The sequence below is a fragment of the Carcharhinus amblyrhynchos genome, chromosome 5 (assembly GCF_965287045.1).
Source record: "Carcharhinus amblyrhynchos chromosome 5, sCarAmb.v2.hapA, whole genome shotgun sequence".
In the NCBI taxonomy this organism is placed as follows: Eukaryota; Metazoa; Chordata; class Chondrichthyes; order Carcharhiniformes; family Carcharhinidae; genus Carcharhinus; species Carcharhinus amblyrhynchos.
The window spans coordinates 73,049,824-73,069,011 of NC_137328.1; the positions used below are offsets into that span (position 1 = coordinate 73,049,824).

Genomic DNA, 19,188 nt, shown 5'->3' on the forward strand with positions numbered 1-19,188 from the left:
TCAAAATCCTGGAATTTCCTCCTAATGCAATGTGGGTCAACCCACAGCATGTGGACTGCAGTGATTCAAGAAGGCAGCTCACCACCACCTTCTCAAGGGCAACTAGGGATGGGCAATAAATGCTGGCCAGCTTGTCAGGTCCCATGAATGAATTAAAAAAAAATTGATTTCCTGTCCTAATAGCTTTTTATATTGCTTGATGTGAAATTTTGTTTGATATTTCTCCTGAGAGACACCTTGGTACATCTCACTATGTTAAAGGTGCTATACCATTGAAGTTGTTGCTGTTATTGTAGGAAGGCTACTCTTGAATTGTCTTTAGCTGTCATACTCCAGCCTGAAGGCAGAAATCTTTCCCTGCCTTTAGTGAGTTGTTGGATTTTTGGAATTTCAAGACTTAATATTCTAAATAATAATGTAAACGATTAAAAATAAACTCTTAAATATAAAGCCAATCAGATAACAGAACAATTTAGTTTTCCTACCCTTACAAAGTAGAAATTCAAGTCAATAATTTGCTTCTGTGCTTCTTTTCATCTTTCTGAACAAATAGCTACTACCTTTTCACCCCAGTGCCTTGCCTGAAACCAGAAGCTGTGACTGCACTTTGAAGCAAGTTAGAACATAGAACATTACAGCGCGGAACAGGCCCTTCGGCCCACAATGTTGCGCCGACCAGTCTTATTTTTAAAAAAAAACATTGACCCACTAATCTAAACCAATCCCTTTTCGTCCATAAACCTATCCACCAATCTCTTAAACGCCCCCAAACTAGGCGCATTTACAACTGCAGCAGGCAGGGCATTCCAGTCCCTCACCACCCTCTGGGTAAAGAACCTGCCCCTGACATCCGTCCTATAACTACCCCCCCTTAATTTAAAGCCATGCCCCCTCGTGCTAGATTTCTCCATCCGAGGAAACAGGCTATCACCATCCACCCTATCTAAACCTCTAATCATCTTATATGTTTCTATAAGATCCCCTCTTAGCCGCCTTCTTTCCAGTGAAAACAACCCCAAATCCCTCAGTCTCTCCTCATAGGACCTCCCCTGCATACCAGGCAACATCCTGGTAAACCTCCTCTGCACCCTCTCCAAAGCCTCCACATCCTTCCTGTAATGTGGGGACCAGAACTGCACACAGTACTCCAAGTGCGGCTGCACCAGAGTTGTGTACAGTTGCAACATGACGCTGCGACTCCTAAATTCAATCCCCCTACCAATAAACGCCAAGACACCGTACGCCTTCTTAACAACCTTATCTACTTGATTCCCAACTTTCAGGGATCTATGTACACATACACCTAGATCCCTCTGCTCCTCCACTCTATTCAAAGTCCTCCCGTTAGCCCTATACTCAACACATCTGTTATTCCTACCGAAATGGATTACCTCACACTTCTCCGCATTAAACTCCATCCGCCACCTCGCGGCCCAGCTCTGCAACCTGTCCAAGTCACCCTGCAAACTTCGACACCCTTCCTCACAATCTACCACACCTCCGACTTTGGTGTCATCAGCAAACTTACTAATCCACCCAACTATACCCTCATCCAGATCATTAATAAAGATTACAAACAGCAGTGGCCCCAAAACAGATCCCTGAGGCACACCACTCGTAACCGCACTCCATGATGAATAATTACCATCAACCACCACCCTCTGTCTCCTATCTGCTAACCAATTCCTGATCCAAGTACCTAAATTACCACCAATCCCATACATCTGCATTTTCTGCAGAAGCATACCATGGTGAACCTTATCAAACGCCTTACTAAAATCCATATATACCACATCTACTGCCTTACCCCTATCCACCTCTTTGGTCACCTTCTCAAAGAACTCAATAAGGTTAGTAAGGCACGACCTTCCCGCTACAAAACCATGCTGACTATCTCTAATCAATTCATTACTCTCCAAATAACTATAAATCCTATCCCTAATAATTCTTTCTAAAACCTTGCCCACTACAGAAGTAAGACTCACTGGTCTGTAATTCCCAGGGAAGTCTCTGCTCCCCTTCTTAAACAATGGGACAACATTCGCTGTCCTCCAATCTTCCGGTACTATACCAGAGACCAACGACGACCTGAAGATCAGAGCCAGTGGCTCTGCAATCACCTCTCTTGCCTCCCATAGAATCCTAGGGTAAATCCCGTCCGGACCAGGGGACTTATCTATTTTCAACCCATCTAGAATATCCAAAACATCCTCTGTATCAACTACAATACTTTCTATTTTACACCCCTTCACCCCAGTGACCTCCTCAGCTACATTCATATCGTCCTGCGTGAACACCGAAGAGAAATAATGGTTCAATGCCTCTCCAATCTCTTCCGGTTCCACACACAACTTCCCCCTGCTGTCTGTAACTGGCCCTAATCTTGCCCTAACCAATGGTTGGCAATGGTTGTCAAATAAACCCAATACGGTTACCATACCAAACAGTTGTTTCAAAAGATTCCCAATGTAGTCCAACTCCATCAGGATGGCAGTACAGTCCAGCCCATGGACATGTCAATATTATTCTTTGGTTGACCTGACAATGGAGCATACGTAATGCAATTTCGTGGTGGCACAGTGGTTAGCACTGCTGCCTCACAGCACCAAGGACCTAGGTTCAGTTCTGGCCTCAGGTGATTGTCTATGTGAAGTTTGCATATCCTCCCCATGTTGGTTTCATCTGAATACTCCGGTTTCCTCCCACTGTCCAAAGAAGTGCCGGTTAAGTTGATTGGCCATGATAAATTGCCATGCCAGAACATTCTCTGTTGAGGGGATGGGGAGGGAAGAGGAGGTGGGTCAGATGTTCCTCTGTGTTGGGGGGGAGGGTGGGGCAGGGATGAGGCCAGATCATTCTCTGGGTTGGGGGGAGACTGAGGCCAGATCATTTTCTGTAGGGGGAGGGGAGTGAGGCTTGATCATTCTCTGGGGGTGGGAACGGGTAAGATGTATCTCTGTTGGGGGGGAGTAGGGGGGGGTCTGCTGCCACTCTGCGGGCAATTGGTGAGGGGGAAAGGGGCATGGGGTCGCAATTGGTCTGGGTAGCGGGTAATGGTTGGATAAAGAGGGACAGTTATGTCTGTGGGTGCCATTGCTCCCGTTTTTCACTCCCAGGCCGCTTTCTCCACTTTCTGTGGCTTGGGAGCGATGTGACACGGGCGTGCTTTTTCAATTTTTGCAGTTCAGAGCTCCAATCATTTCAGGTGTGCTAAGCTCCGCCCATAGCACGATTCAGACTCGCGATTTTTTTTTCAGGCTGAGTGTGTATGGGGGCGCCTGAGAACAGATTTCCAAGTCGGATCTGAATTGCGCCCAGATTCAGCACTTAGAATCAAAATGGTAAAATAAGGCCCTTAGTGTCAGGGGGAATTAGGACTGTAAATATGTGGGATTATGGGGATGGGACCTGGGTGGGATTGTTGATGCAGACTTGATGGGCCAAATAGGCTTCTGCACTGTGGATTCTTGGATTCTATTGGTTCTTCCATAGTATCTATATCTCTTTCCTCACTTTTATCCACAACCTCTCCTCCAAATCATCATAAATGTGAATATTGGTCAAACTGGGTGGTCTCCTCAGTTTATTTTCTCCTCAGAATTTACTGTCAACCCTTTCACCGTCACGATGCATTCTAATCCAGCTGTTCCGAATGAAAGTAAAACAGCTGGATATTCCTGAGACTAAATGCAACATGTTATCAGGTTGTAAATATTATTTATTGAAATTTTATAAATGGATTTAGACAGTAATTTAGTTTTCACAGCATAATTAAAACTGCTAGGTAAAACTTAACCTTATTTAGAAGTACCCAGCTAAATATTGAAGATGTTTACACCACAGAAGGAACCCATTTGGCCCATTGTGTTTGCACCAGGTCATTGCTATAGAAATTGGAGCTAACCCAATGCCTTCATCCCTCCTGATAATTTTACATCTTCTTTTGCTTCAAATGTTTATCTATCATTTTCATGGGTAGCATAGTGGTTAGCACTGCTGCCTCACAGCACCAGGGACCCGGGTTTGATTCCCAGCCTGGGTCACTGTCTGTGGAGTTTGCATGTTCGCCCTGTATCTGCGTAGGTTTCCTCTGTGGAGCTCTGGTTTCCCCCCACAGTCTGAAAGATGTGCTGATTGGATGCATTGACCCCGAACAGGCACCGGAGTGAGGCGATCAGGAGAATTTCATTGTAACTTCATTGTAGTGTAAGACTTATTTGTGACTAATAAATAAATTTTTTACTTTATTTTTCACAAAAAGATGATTTCTGACTCAACTACTATCTGGGGCAGATTATCATTCTACACATCCCATGAAGTACAAAAAAACAAAATCTCCTAATCTCTTCCATCACTTTTTTATGGCGAATGTTTAATTCATCAATGACTTTAAATAAAGCTGCCTTTCCCTAATCACTCTATCAAATTCTTTCGCAACTTTAGAAAACTTTTTTTTTACCCTTCGCTTTGAATCCTAGTTATCTTTATAACTAGTTTCCCATTCCTTATAGAATATAATCCCATGTTTTTATCCAAGATTTTTGATCAAATGATCTTTTTAATAATAAATATTAAGTGATGCTGTAAAGAGAACCTTTTCAATGAATCACAGATTGTTGTGAACCAAATAATCAATGAGAAACTTAATTGGAAATGAGTCACTTTCGGTAATTCATTATCCATTTATCCTTCTCTCCTTACTTGAAAGTAACACATTGCTTTGGTACCATTCCACCAATTGCCATCCTTCCTGTGTGAGGCTGGACTGTGTGTGCAGACTTGTTTATTAGAACAAAGAACAAAGAAAAATACAGCACAGGAATGGGACCTTCAGCCCTCCAAGCCTGTGCTGATCATGATGCTGTAACTAAATTAAAAACAAACCTTCTTCCTTTACTCAGTCTGTATTCCTCTATTTCCTCCCTATTCATGTACCCATCTACATGCCTCTTAAATGTTGCTAATGTGCCTGCTTCCACTACCTCCTCTGATAGCACATTTCAGGCAACCACCACTCTTAGCATGAAAGCCATCCCCCACACATCTCCCCTAAACGTTTCCTTTCTCACTTTAACCCTGTGCCCCCTTGTAATTGACATTTACATGCTTGGAAAAAGCCTCTGACTATCCAGTTGTCTCTGCCTTTCATGATTTTGTAGACCTCTATCAGGTCTCCCCTCAGCCCCCGTCTTTCCAGTGAAAACAATCCTAGTTTATTCAATCTCTCCTCTTAGCCAAAACCCTTGAGACCAGGCAATATTCTGGTGAACCTTTTCACTCTCTCCAAAACTTCCATGTCCTTCTGGTAGTTATTCTGTCATAGAGCTCAACACAGTTGTGTCAGATTCTCTCCGTTTCTATGCTCACAAATGTCTAGCAAAGATGATTGGGTGGTGATGAGAAGCAGGGTCCCTGACTAAGTTTCCACTCCCTCACCAGAGATTCTGAAGTCAATTGTGCGATACTAGGCACTGCCCTGCGTTCCCTGGTCTGTAACATTGTACTGCACTTCATTTCACTTATCCACCAACACATTGAGGTTTCCGCTTGAGGTCAGTTAATATTTTCATAGCAAAGTAAGAATAGAATATTGTTACAGTTTCCAGGTTTGTTTCACAAGTAAGTCAAAGGTATGCAAATATATTCAGTGGACTATGAAATTTATTCTGAGTACAAGGGAAGGAAGAGTCATAAATACTGCAATTAGCTGAATGCAAAAGCCAGTGCAGTGTAACATCTGAGTTAGTCTTTGGAACAGTCCAAATCTGCTCAGTCCTGATCAGCAGCAGAATTCTAAAGAGTGGGAAATGTTGTTGTTTGGTGTGCTATTGTTGAATGTCTGTACACCACAAGTGTGGAATGGATTCTGAAACATAAATTGATTTAAATCAGGGATGACCTACGCCTACAGTTATATCTCAATGCTGCATTATGCACTTGGTTTAAATTGGTTGCAACCTCCTTGTTTCAATTTCTATTTCCAATGTCCAGTGTAAAAATAATATTAACGTTACAAGCATTAGGCAGACTCCTGCTTTTGTTCCAGTTCAGAAAACAAACTGTTTCCACATCTGTGACTGATCTTATGATTGATGGTAGTTGGGATGTAAGGTGTACAGATTATTTGCAAATAAAGGTTGATGAAAAACCAATATTTGAATTGCCATAACTTTCAGACAAGGTAGGAAGCACATTATCCTAATAAAAAAAAGTCTACAGAAAAGTCACTCACAGAGTTTTATGGATGAAAACTATCCAGACTGAAAGTTGAAATGTCTGTTTAGTTCTCAGGCATTTTGTTTATTCTCACTAACCAATTAGAAGAGAAATAATAGGCCAGACCATCACAGCAGAAATAGGTCACCCCGGCTCCATGCTTTCTGAGTTAATGGGCTCTGCATTCATTACATAACTGTTATGTAATCTGAAATGTTTGCCATTGATGTGTAAACGGCCAAGAGAACAAATGTGTGGAATGGGCTGGTTGTTTCGCATTTTAATAAGAATTGAACATTTTAAAATTTGCCACCATTTTATAGAGTGGCTCATTTCTAATATTCTTGTTTATTTTAATGACTATTCTTGTACTTTTATTTATCTTGTATGTCTATATTCTCATTTTGATTTACAACACTTGGCAAATGCCATTACTGCCTGTGGGATCTTGCTGTGCCAAAACAAGATTCTCTTCCCTCATTCAATTGTTCACGTTTTATTTTTTCTGTGTTTCTTTGTTCTATGAATCCAGTATTCACTTTCCTTTAGGTGTGGTCATTGCTGTCTTTCTTTTGTACAATTGCTGAATGCTTCTAAGTTAGACTTGCCCAGTAAGTAACGTGATGCGATAGGTTATCATTTACAAAATAAATTACATCGCATTGATTTTGTACAATGTGCTCTACGCTGTACACCAAAGCCTTTTGGAGTTGTCTCATGCAAACGGTTTGAACATTTCTGAGCAGAATGATCAACCTTGCACACTCAGTAAAACATTGCGCCTAATTTGTAACATACTCTCCAAACAGCAATAAAATATTTTACAGATTTTAAAGGAACATTTATTTTCATAAAAAGTGCACAGGAGACCATTTCTCATTTTTATTGGAAAACACAATGCAGCATGAATCAAATTGAAATGCAGTATCACATAGCTTGCAAATGAGATTATGTCAAAAACTGTCAGCTCAACAGTTTTCTGGTTCTGTTGCCTTCCTAATGCAGTTTTGTCAGGCACTCTTGCATGAAGCCATATTTCCTTTAAATAGAGCAAGCTTTGTATACTCCCAATACCAAGCCAGCAGTACTGTCTTTTCAATGAAGTATTGGTGATACAAACTGTTTTCAAACAATGTGTGTGGGTAGATTTGTGATACTATAAAAATTGGACTCCATGTGTGTTGCATGTATTCCTAAGTGAGGTATAGTAATCAGATACTGTAAAACAAATTCAATAACGCTCAGCTCCTGATGCAAGATTTCACTTAAGGGGAGTATGGATTGAAAAACTTGACACCAGGATTAGTGCTCCTGATATTTTTGGTGGTTAATTTTAACCATTTTAAAAGCAGGAATGATGTGAATTGGATGGCTTACCTCCTCTGTTCATTCTTCAATCAGTGTTTCCAAGAACCGTGCTGAATGCTTTACATGATTTTCCCTTTGCTGGAAAACAATTTTTTGAAAAAAGAAACTCACTGGGAATTGCACAATACAAAATAAGATCCATTTTTTGGAATGTGATAGTTCTATATTTGTTATATTTTACGTTGCACTACTATTAAACAGAAGGGTGGGGTGATCTATGTGCATTGTGCTGTTCTGTCAAATGCACCTAGACAATATTTTTCTGCAAGCGTTGAAGTTGGGGTCGATTTTGTCAATTTTTCTTTGTCTCTTTGTCAGAGTACTCAAGGTGAAACATTTTGGGGATTTTTTAAAGTACAACCTCTATTGTAAATGGGGGGAAAATGATGAAAAACTCTTTAATCTCTTTAGAAAATGTCTAGGCTGAATTTTAGCAAATAAAACGCAGGTTAGGTGTTCAAATTTTGAAAATCTGAATCCTGTCACCAACCCATCTATAAATCACCCACTTCCTGGCTTAACAGAAACAGGGCAAAGGTTGAGCAGGGCAATGGGTAATTAGGATCTGGCATTCTCTGCCTGAGAGTGAGGTGGAAGCAGGTAAACCATAACCTCAAAAAGGAGATAAAAGAAAATTACTGCAGATGCTGGAATCTGAAAGGAAAGCAGAAAATGCTGGATAATCTAGCAGGTCTGACTGCATCTGTAGAGAGAGAAAAAGCTAACGATTTGAATCTGGATGACCCTTCGTCAGAGGGGATTCAGGAAGCACCTGAAGGAAACAAATATTTGCGAGCTACAGGGAAAGGGATCTGAGGAAAATCAAGCTGAGTTGCTCTTGTAGGAAGTCAGCATGCACTTGGCAACCACCTTCTGTCCTGTAACTATCCTGTGATTCACTATGTAACACACCTTCTATATTTTGTAAATTGTTTTTGCGATTATGCACTTGTGAGGTTGTCCCAGAGGTATAGAATTCAGGAACAGAGCATGGTAAGAGTTTTTGATAAGCTATTTTGTGTCATTAAACATTTACCGTTGCAAGCCACTCCTTTAGCCGTCATGCCCCTGTCCTGTCTGGCCACTTTATAAAAACCTTTTATCTTGTTACTTGTAGCCTGAAATTATTTCTGGAATTCAGCCCAATTTCAACTGAATTGAAGCACTTTCAAATTCCATGAGCTCACATGTTTAGAAGAACAATAATCTTTGAGAATTGGTTTCTCTGGCAGAATTTGAATTGGGTGGTACATGTGAAACAATGACCGTGACATCTGGGGGCTCAGTACTTTACACACATACACACAGTGTAATGTCAGGGCGTCTTAAACGTTCCCCCTCTGCACTGCCAATTTTAAGTATTGGTTGTGTCTGGAGCAGTGTTTAAATTACAAGAATGCTTTCTTTTTACTTTGTAAAAGGAAATATAGAGGGGAATTCTTTGGTTTTTCAGCCATATGTTTTTTGACGGCAGAAGGACACAAATTTTTGCTGGTCGTGAGATCATGAGATCTTTGAAAGTGCAACTCCAGCAGGATTCTCCAGTCCCGCTCTCCCCAAAAGCAGAAAATCCTGCCCAAGGTCAATGGACCTTTGCATGGTCCATTCCCCATCTGCTACAATTCTTGTGGTGGGCAGGAAGGGAAAATTCCCTCTTAAAAACTGTTCCACAGCAGGAAATCTTAGACTAGGAAATCAGAGCTTCAGCTACTGTTCAATTTTCAAAGGGTGTAAACTCTGTGGTTTCTAATCCAAATCTGATCTAAAAGAGGTTTTCAGTTTCGCATTTCTGATGCTAAAGAAGATTTTTTTGTGGGAGAATCTGGGCCTTTTTCTATTCATTCAATTTCCATGATACTGCAGTCTTTATTGAAGCAATGTAGTTTCATAACATACCCCTTGTTCCTGAAGCAGAGAAGGCCAAGGATAGATCAAATTAAGGTGCACAAAATTGACAGACATAGGTAGGAAGAAACTTTTCCCTTTAGTAGCTGATCAGTAACTAGTGGGCAGAGGCTTAAGGTCAAGGGCAGGAGGTTTAGAGGGGATATGAGGAAAAGCTTTTTCACCCAGAGAGTGATGAGAACCTGGAACTCACTACCTGAAAAGATGATAGAGATGGGGACCCTCACAGCATTTAAGAAGCATTTAGATGAGCCCTTGTAATGCTATAGCATACAAAGCTATGGACTGAGTGCTGGAAAATGGAATTAGAATGGATAGATGCTTGATGGGCAGTGCAAACATGATGGGCCGAAGAGCCTCGATCTGTGCTGTAAATCTGTATGTCTCTATGGAGGTGGAATGTGGCCTTTTGAGATGTATCAGTATTTTGATTTATAGAATCATAGAACCTTACAGTGCAGAAAGAGGCCCTTCGGCCCATCGAGTCTGCACCGAACACATCCCACCCAGGCCATACCCCCATATCCCTACATATTATACCCACTAATCCCTCTAACCTACATTGGTATTAATTCCATTAATTGCTCACAGAGAAGTAGGCTGTTTTATTGCATTAACACCATGATGTGATAGAAATATATTTTCCCTTAGACTTTGAGTTAACATTTCTATTTTGAGTTTACTGAGTCACTGGAATGTCAGAGACTTACTTGGTGAGCTGTTATATTGAAGTGCTGACAGGACAGGTGATGGTTAGCTGTAAATCAGACGATCAGCCATTGTTCCCCAGTTTGTGTTGGGCTTCCCTTCCTTGACCTCTCCATTTCTGGTGATAGACTGTCCACTGGTATCCGTTACCAGTCAATCGATTCCCACACCCACTGGACTACAGCTCTGCGCACTCAGTAAGGACTCCATCCTATTCTCTCACTTCCTTTGCCTCTGTCACATCTGTTTTGATTATGACACTTTACAAAATAGCATTGCTGACACATCTTCCTTCTTCCTTAGTTGTGGTTAACAGGGCTCTCAAACGTTTCTGACCCATCCCCTGCGGCACTGGTCTCACCCCTCCACCTCTCTTCCAGAACCAGGATAGGGTTTCCCTTGTCCTCACTTATCACCCCACCAGCCTCCACATTCAAAGATCCATCCACCACCATTTCTGCCAACTCCAGCATGATACCACCACAAAACACATCTTCTCCTCACTCCTCCATCATACCCAACACCTTACCCACTTCTCATGGCACCTTCCCACGTAACCTCAAAAGATGCAAGACCTGCCACTTTATCTCCTCCCTGCTCAGCATCCAAGGGCCTAAACACAATTTTCCAGTGAAGCTTCATGTGCACCTCCTTCAATCGATCTATTGCAATCACTGCTTCCAAAGCAGTTTACTCTACATTAGGGAGAACAAATGCAGACTAGATTACCTCTTTACAGAACACCTTCAGTCCATCAGCAAGCAGGACCCAGACCTTCCTGTTGCTTGCCATTTTAACGCACCATCCTGCTTTCCTGTTCACATGTCCACCCGTGTCCTTTGCAATGTTCCAGTGAAGCTCAACGCAGACTGGAGGAACAGCGTCTCATCTTCCAATTAGGCACTTCACAGCCTTCCGAAATGAACATTGAGTTCAACAACTTCAGAGCGTGAACTCTCCCCTCCCACCTTTACCCCATTTCCATTGATTTCTTTTATTTCATTTTATTGTATATATTGTTTCATTTTAAAACTTCCTTTAAATCTTACTTTCCATTTTTTTCCCCAAGACTATCCCCCCTCATCACTCTGTCAGGGCCATCATTATATGTCTCAGATTGTCCTTTGACACTCTGCTTCCCTTTGTTCCACATTTACATATTCTGATCTCTTAATGGCCGCTATCAGCACCCTTCATAGCCATGATCACCACCCTTTCTTTCCTTTTGTCTTTTTGTTTATGACATTTTTGTCAATCTCTCCCACTTCCACCAGTCACTGGCTCTCTATCCAGCCCATCCCCTCCGCCAGACTCCTGATCACAACAGTATCAATCTCATACAAAAAAGTACTCTCAGCAGGTCTGACAGCATTTGTAGAGAGAGAGTACAGAATGTTTCAAATCTGGATAACCCTTCACATAAATCTCTTCCTATTTTCTATTGTCTTCAGCTCTAATGAAGGGTCAAACTCCAATAGTATATTCCTTCAGGAGTTAGCAGACTGAAACTCTTGCAGTTCCACCTTCCCAGAAGCAAGGACTTCTATAATGGGAGAAAGCACACAAAGATGAATTAGTCTTACAAACATTGATACAGGAGTTCCAATGTTTCTAGAGCACACAGCATAGGTGAGGACCAGGCAGTTTACCTCAACAGAACTCTTTCTGCTACTACCTGTTAGGTGGTAAATGATAGTCTGCCTGGGCTCAGTTCCACATGGTGATATTACATGTTCTAACAGCTTGCAGGCAGTCATGTGATACAGTATACTGGGAGATTGGGCTACCTGCACAATAGCGCCCCTAGAACTCAGCAGCTGGTCTTATAGTTGGGCTAAGAGTCCATCCACTCCCCTAATGGCGAGATTTGCATTACGGCCACTGTATTGCACAGAGTGCCATAAATTACCATGGCGTGCCAACAGCTGAAGAAAACCTCCACTTTACACTTAGAACATTTTTGAGAAAATTCCACCCACCATCTTATTGATTTGATTTATTATTGTCACATGTATTAGCATACAGTGAAAAGTATTGTTTTTTGCGTGTTATACAGTCAAAGCATATTGTATATAGAGCAGGAAATGAGAGAGTGTAGAATGTAGTGTTACAGTCACAGCTAGGGTGCAGAGAAAGATCAACTTAGTATGAGGTAGGTCCATTCAAAAGTTTGACAGCAGCAGGGAAGATGCTGTTCTTGAGTTAGTTCGTATGTGTCCTCAGACTTCTGTATCTTTTTCTCGACAGAAGGTGGAAGGGAGAATGTCCGGGGTGCATGGGGTCCTTGATAATGCTGACTGCTTTTCTGAGGCAGCAGGAAGTGTAGACAGAGTCAATGGATGGGAGGCTGGTTGTGTGATGGACTGGGCTTCATTCATGAATCTTTGTAGCTTTTTGCAGTCTTGGACAGAGCAGGAGCCATACCAAGCTGTGATACAACCAGAAAGAATATTTTCTATGGTGCATCTGTAAAAGTTGGTGAGAGTCATAGCTTACACGCCAAATTTCCTTAGCCTTCTAAGAAAGTAGAGGTGTAGGTGGGCTTTCTTAACTACACCATCGGCGTAGAGGGACCGGGACAGGTTGTTGACCCTGTGTTAGAAACGTAGAGAGTGTTAGTGCAGTCCTTTGGAATTTAATCTTCAGCAGTCACAGTTAGAGTTCTTGAATGATAACAAGGTCCCTGCTGATTTTCTGAAGGTGCGAAATTCCTCTGGTATGAACCTTGACTACAGTAAGAAGTCTGACAACACCAGGTTTAAGTCCAACCGATTTATTTGATAATAGACTCACAAGCTTTCGGGGTTAGTCCCTTCGTCAGGTGAATGAAGAGTTCTGGCCTCAGACAGAGCATATAAAGCACAGACAGTTTACAGATTACTGATTAGAATGCAAATCTTTACACCTAACCTGCTATTCAAGTCTTGAAGTGGCCAACAATGTGAGTGGAAGGAGCATTGAGCACAGGTTAAAGAGATGTGTATTGACTTCAGACAGTACAGTAAGTGAAGTTTTGCAAACCCAGGCAAGTCATGGGGGTTACAGATAGTGCAACATGAACCCAGGATCCCAGTTGAGGCCGTCCTCATGTGTGCGGAACTTGGCTATCAGTCTCTGCTCCTAGCCTTGACTAGTCAGAAGTATCAAGGCAAAGCCTTTGTCCATTAATAAAAATATAAATGAGCCAGGTTAACATAGATACTTGTTTTCCTTCCTGTTTTTTGGATGGGACACTAGCTTGAGTGGCATCTGCTTTGCAAGCATAGTGCACGGCGGCAGCCTCTATGAACTACCACAAGCTAGTACAGGGATTATACCCACACCATTGGCATTATTCAGCATCACATTCTACCCAATTGAGATAATCAACCTTCCCCACACTCAACAGTCACATTAACGAAGCACCACTGCTTCTTGTTAACAGAAGTCCAGTATTGTCATTTTCGAAGCAGAGTGAGTGGTAAATATTCTGATAATGAAACCTTGTCAGACAGGGTCAGAAAACAAGCCAAAACTGTCACTTTTGTACTGTTGAATAATGAGTGAACTTATGTTTATAACATTTCTCTTCTTTTAATATAGTTTTAAAGTTTTTGTTCGATGAGAACTGTGGCTACAACAGTGATCACCTGATCTTAAATGAACAGAGAAACTCTGTGGAGAGTGTGGCTGGACTTCCCCTGCTACTAGGTGCTGAGCGAATTGTAGTTGGAAGTTATATGTCTCTGGATTTCATCACAGGGGACATAGGAATAACAAAAGGGAAATACTACTGGGCCTTCCGCATGGAGCCCTCCTCATACCTGGTTAAAGTAGGCGTGGTATCTGCCACAAAGCTGCAGGAGTGGTCTCACAGTCCACGAGATATCAACAGCCCCAGGTTTGTACCTTGTCATCTATTCTGTCTGAAAATTCTGTCTAAGCATGGATTGTTGCTGGACTGTTCAAAATTGTTACTAGTTAATTGTGTAACAATGCTGACTTTTTTGTCCATCTTTGGATTAGAATGAAAGCGCACTTTATGGGTTACAAACCAATGAAGTGGACAAACTGCAGAACTCCTAATCTTAATCCACCATTTGATTTTTGCTAAATTCTGGTACAACAATACAGGAATGATTATGGGCAGAATTTCCCACTCGGTGCGCCAAGTGCTGGCTGAGGTGAGAAAATGGGTATGCAGGTCTCCACACAGCTGAGTTTTCTTCCCAAATATTCCCGCACACTGTGCACAAAAAATCCAGAGTTGTGGCCCATAATGTGACAGTGGTGGAGCTGGGCCTGATAGAGCCAGCAACACCAGCTCCACAAATATCAGGACGAACTTCACCAAAATAAATACTCCCCCACCCCCAGCCCAAACCACGCCCCCACCCCCCCATCCCTCCACTCCACCAGTCCTCACAGAGAGGGGAACCCTCCAGGCCTACACTTACCTTTGTGCCCCCAGCAGGCTCCCTTTACCTGGTTCATGTTTTACAGAAGTTATTGTAAACCTTGCAACGTGATGTCCCGCCGGTGAAGAGCGTTTTCTAATGTGGGGAAACATATGATGAGGAAGCCCTTTAACTATATTATAATTTATGGAAATGACTTCCCGCCCTTCCCCGGTGATATCCTCATTAAATCATCAGCAAGGGCTGGGGAAAATCAGAAGATGGGATCTCACCAGCAAGATTCTCATTTTCCGAATCTCGTGAGATTTTGCACCCATCTCGTCATTTGTGCTCACAATGGACGCGGGTGAAAATTGCCTCTATAAGTGAGGTTTCTTAAAAGTGTTTCTGATTATAATTGTACACCAGTGGTCTAACACATGGATGTACTTCCCATTGAATCAAGCTATTTTGCAAAAATAATACAAAATGTTGATAACAGAGCAGTGTTAAAATGAATGTGACAATTAACACCATCCACACTATTGTACTTAATTTAATGGCCATTGTTGTTTTGTGTATCTGCACAGGTGAAGCTTGTCAATTAGCCTCCATTAATGCTAGACTAGAATTTGATCCGATTATGTTTAGAGCTGAATGAATAAAGAAACAATCAATAGCATAGTCTAGAAGTATTAATGTTTGAATTTGATAGCAATTGTAAGGAGATTTCATTCATGTTAAGTTTATGAGCGTTAGGGTAAGCAAAGTTTGCTTGAAATGTATGAAGGATATATTAACAGCATCTTGACACAGACCTTTGTTGACCTCTTATGGTTATTAGCTTTGTCCTTCATTCGACAGGAATCCTAGAGGTTAGGAATTTGCCACTCACTACCATGAGCTTCCACATGGCAGCTGTACTGACAGTTCACTTGCCACCCAGTCGTATTATTCCATCCTCACTGAGCCCAATCTCTATTTGAACTGTATTTATGTCACTCTTAAGGCTTTCTTTTCTTGAAAAACAAAGGATTTTAACAAGTACAAGGGGAGAAAATCAGCACAGGCATTAGTGAAGTATAGTAAATGCAGAGTGGAACTTAAAAGGGAATATGAGAAAGCTCTGGTTGGTAAAATTAGGCAAAATCCCAAGATATTCTATAAGTATATCAATGGAAAGAGGATAACTAGGGAAAGAGCGGGGTCCATTAGGGTCAAAGGGGGCAATTTATAGGTGGAGCCTGACGACATTGGCAGAGTGTTGAATGAATACTTCACATCAATCTTCAGCCAGGAGAATGAGGATGATGGTATGGAATTCAGGGAGAGAGACTCTGATGTTCTTGAGCAAATTGACATAGGGAACAATAAACTATTAGAGGTGTTGGCAGCCTTAAAAGTGGATAAATCTCCAGGTCCAGGTGAATTATGCCCTAGGCTGCTGTGGAAGGCAAGGGAGGAGATTGCAGAGGTTCTGACCCAAATTTTCAATTCTTCTCTGGCCATGGGGAAGGTCATGATGTGGATGTGCCGGCGTTGCACTGGGGTAAACACATTAAACACAGTGGGACCTTGTCAAAGGCTTTGCTGAAATTCATATAAACTGCATCGACTGCACTACCCTCATCTGGTCACCTCCTCAAAAAAATTCAATCAAATTTGTTAGGTATGACCTCCCTCTGACAAAGCCATGCTGACTATCCCTGATCAATCCTTGCCTCTCCAGCAGATGCTCACCTTCAGAAGTTTCTTCAATAGTTTCCCAATTACTGATGTGAGACTCACTGGTCTGTAATTCCCTGGCTTATCTCTACAACCCTTCTTAGATAACGGAACCACATTAGCTGTTCACCAGTTGTCTGGCACCTTCCCTGTGAAAAGTCTGACAACACCAGGTTTTAGTCCAACCGATTTATTTGATAGTAAACTCACAAGCTTTCGGGTTAGCCCCTTTGTCAGGTGAATGGAGAGTTCTGGCCTCAGACAGAGCATATAAAGCACAGATAGTTTAGAGATTACTGATTAGAATGCGAATCTTTACACCTAACCTGCTGTTCAAGTCCTGAAGTGGCTGACAATGTGAATGGAAGGAGCACTGATCACAGGTTAAAGAAATGTGTATTGTCTCCAGACAGTACAGTAATGCCCGCACGGGCATTCAGCCTCTGACCTTCGGGTAAGCGTTCTCCAAGGCGGCCTTCATGACACACGACAGCGCAGAGTCGCTGAACAGAGACTGATAGCCAAGTTCCGCACACATGAGGACGGTCTCAACCGGGATCTTGGGTTCATGTCGCACTATCTGTAACCCCCATGACTTGCCTGGGTTTGCAAAACCTCACTTACTGTACTGTCTGGAGACAATACACATTTCTTTAACCTGTGATCAGTGCTCCTTCCACTCACATTGTCGGCCACTTCAGGACTTGAACAGCAGGTTAGGTGTAAAGATTCGCATTCTAATCAGTAATCTCTAAACTATCTGTGCTTTATATGCTCTGTCTGAGGCCAGAACTCTCCATTCACCTGACAAAGGGGCTAACCCGAAAGCTTGTGAGTTTACTATCAAATAAGTCGGTTGGACTAAAACCTGGTGTTGTCAGACTTTTCACAGGGAAGGTGCCAGACAACTGGTGAACAGCTAATGTGGTTCCGTTATCTAAGAAGGGTTGTAGAGATAAGCCAGGGAATTACAGACCAGTGAGTCTCACATCAGTAATTGGGAAACTATTGAAGAAACTTCTGAAGGTGAGCATCTGCTGGAGAGGCAAGGATTGATCAGGGATAGTCAGCATGGCTTTGTCAGAGGGAGGTCATACCTAACAAATTTGATTGAATTTTTTTGAGGAGGTGACCAGATGAGGGTAGTGCAGTCGATGCAGTTTATATGAATTTCAGCAAAGCCTTTGACAAGGTCCCACATGGGACACTTGTAAAGAAGGTAAATGCACATGGAATACAGAGTAATTTAATGAAGTGGATTCAAAATTGGCTCAGTTGTAGGAAACAGAGGGTGATAAAAGAAAGAATGTTTTAGTGACTGGAAGCCAGTGTCCAGTAGTGTAAAACAGGGATCTGTGTTGGGTCCCCTATTATTCATCATTTATTATAACAATATTGATGACTGTGTGGGGGGTAGGATTAGTAAGTTTGCAGATAACACAAAAATTGGCCAGGCAGTCAACAGTGAGATTGAGTGTCTTGGGCTACAGGAAGATATAGGTGGAATGGTCAAATGGGAAGATAAGTGGGAGATGGAATTTAACCTTGAAAAGTGTGAAGTGATATACTTTGGAAGGAGTAATTTGGCAAGGAAGGATTCAATGAATGGTAAGATACTAGGAAGTTTTGTGGAAGAAAGGGACCTTAGCGTGTTTGTCCACTGATCTCTGAAGGTGGAAGGGCATGTGAGGGTGGTGAAAAAGGCATATGGGACACTTGCCTTTATCAATCAAGGCATAGATTACAAAAGCAGGAAAATCATGTTGGAGTTGGACAGAACTTTTGTGAGGCCACAGCTAAAAACTGTGTGCAAATCGCCACATTATCGGAAGGATAAGGATATAGGGGGGAGGGGGGTGCAGAGGAGATTCAGGATGCTATCTGGGATGGAACATTTAAGTTGTGAAGAGAGGTTGGATTGGCTTGGGTTGTTTTTGTTGGAGCAGAGAAGACTGAGGGGTGACCTCATTTAGGTGTATAAGATTATGAGAGGCATGGACAGAGTGAGTAAGGAGGAACTGTTCCTTTAGTTGAAGGGGCAGTCACGAGGGGACATAGGTTCAAAGTGAGGGGCAAGAGGTTTAGGGGGGTTGTAAAGAAAAACCTTTTTTACCCAGAGGTTGGTGATGTTTTGGAATGCGCTGCCTGGGAGGGTGGTAGAGACGGGTTGTCGTACACCCTTTAAAATGTACCTGGATAAGCACTTGGTATGTCATAATTTTCAAGGTTATGGACCAAGTGCTGGTACATGGGATTAGCAAGAGTCCAGGTGTTTCTAATGTGTTGGCGCAGACTTGAGGGGCCGAAGGGCTTCTTCGGTAGTGTATGATTCTAGGATTCTATGATAATTGCATGATTGCACTTTTTGCTGCATTACCAGCTTGAGGGCGACATTCTACGTTGCCCTGTCCTACTGTCAACCTGATTGAGACTGTGCACTTTCTGTATGAAGAGCCTCAGGGGCACACTATGTATGTGCTATTCTGTTATTAACCTGAGTCAGATATTCTACCACTACTTGTTAATAGCCTGAATGGTAGGAATACTTCCAAATCAATAAGCTGGATAGACATTCCTGACTTTATCATGAAATACTCCTTCGATTGCATGTTTATTTTTGTTAATATTATCTGCAGCAATTTGATTGTATTTCTATTGTTTTTTTTGCAATTTGTATGGGAAATTTTTCTGTTGTCTAAATGTCTCCCTGCAAGACCTGCAATAAAAATATCGGTGGTTTAAAGAAAGGCAAAATGGACAGGCAGAAAAGGACAGATATGCGATACTTATGGGCGTGGTACAATAAATTGTAGAGATGAAACTGTTAGATTGAAACTGTGGTTCTGATTGTCACTCTTTCACACTTTCAGTATGGAGCAAACATGAATAA

The 19,188-nt window shown here is 42.0% G+C and overlaps 1 protein-coding gene across 4 annotated transcripts in view; it reads left to right on the forward strand.

The window, feature by feature from the left end:
• Positions 1–19,188, forward strand: part of trim36 (tripartite motif containing 36) — a 112,587-nt gene that overhangs the window by 91,324 nt on the left and 2,075 nt on the right. For all 4 annotated transcript variants that reach the window (XM_080188991.1, XM_080188992.1, XM_080188993.1 and 1 more), the window contains one exon: positions 13,780–14,077. In XM_080188991.1, coding sequence (XP_080045117.1) covers positions 13,780–14,077 — 298 coding nt within the window. The remainder of the gene's footprint in view (positions 1–13,779; positions 14,078–19,188) is intronic.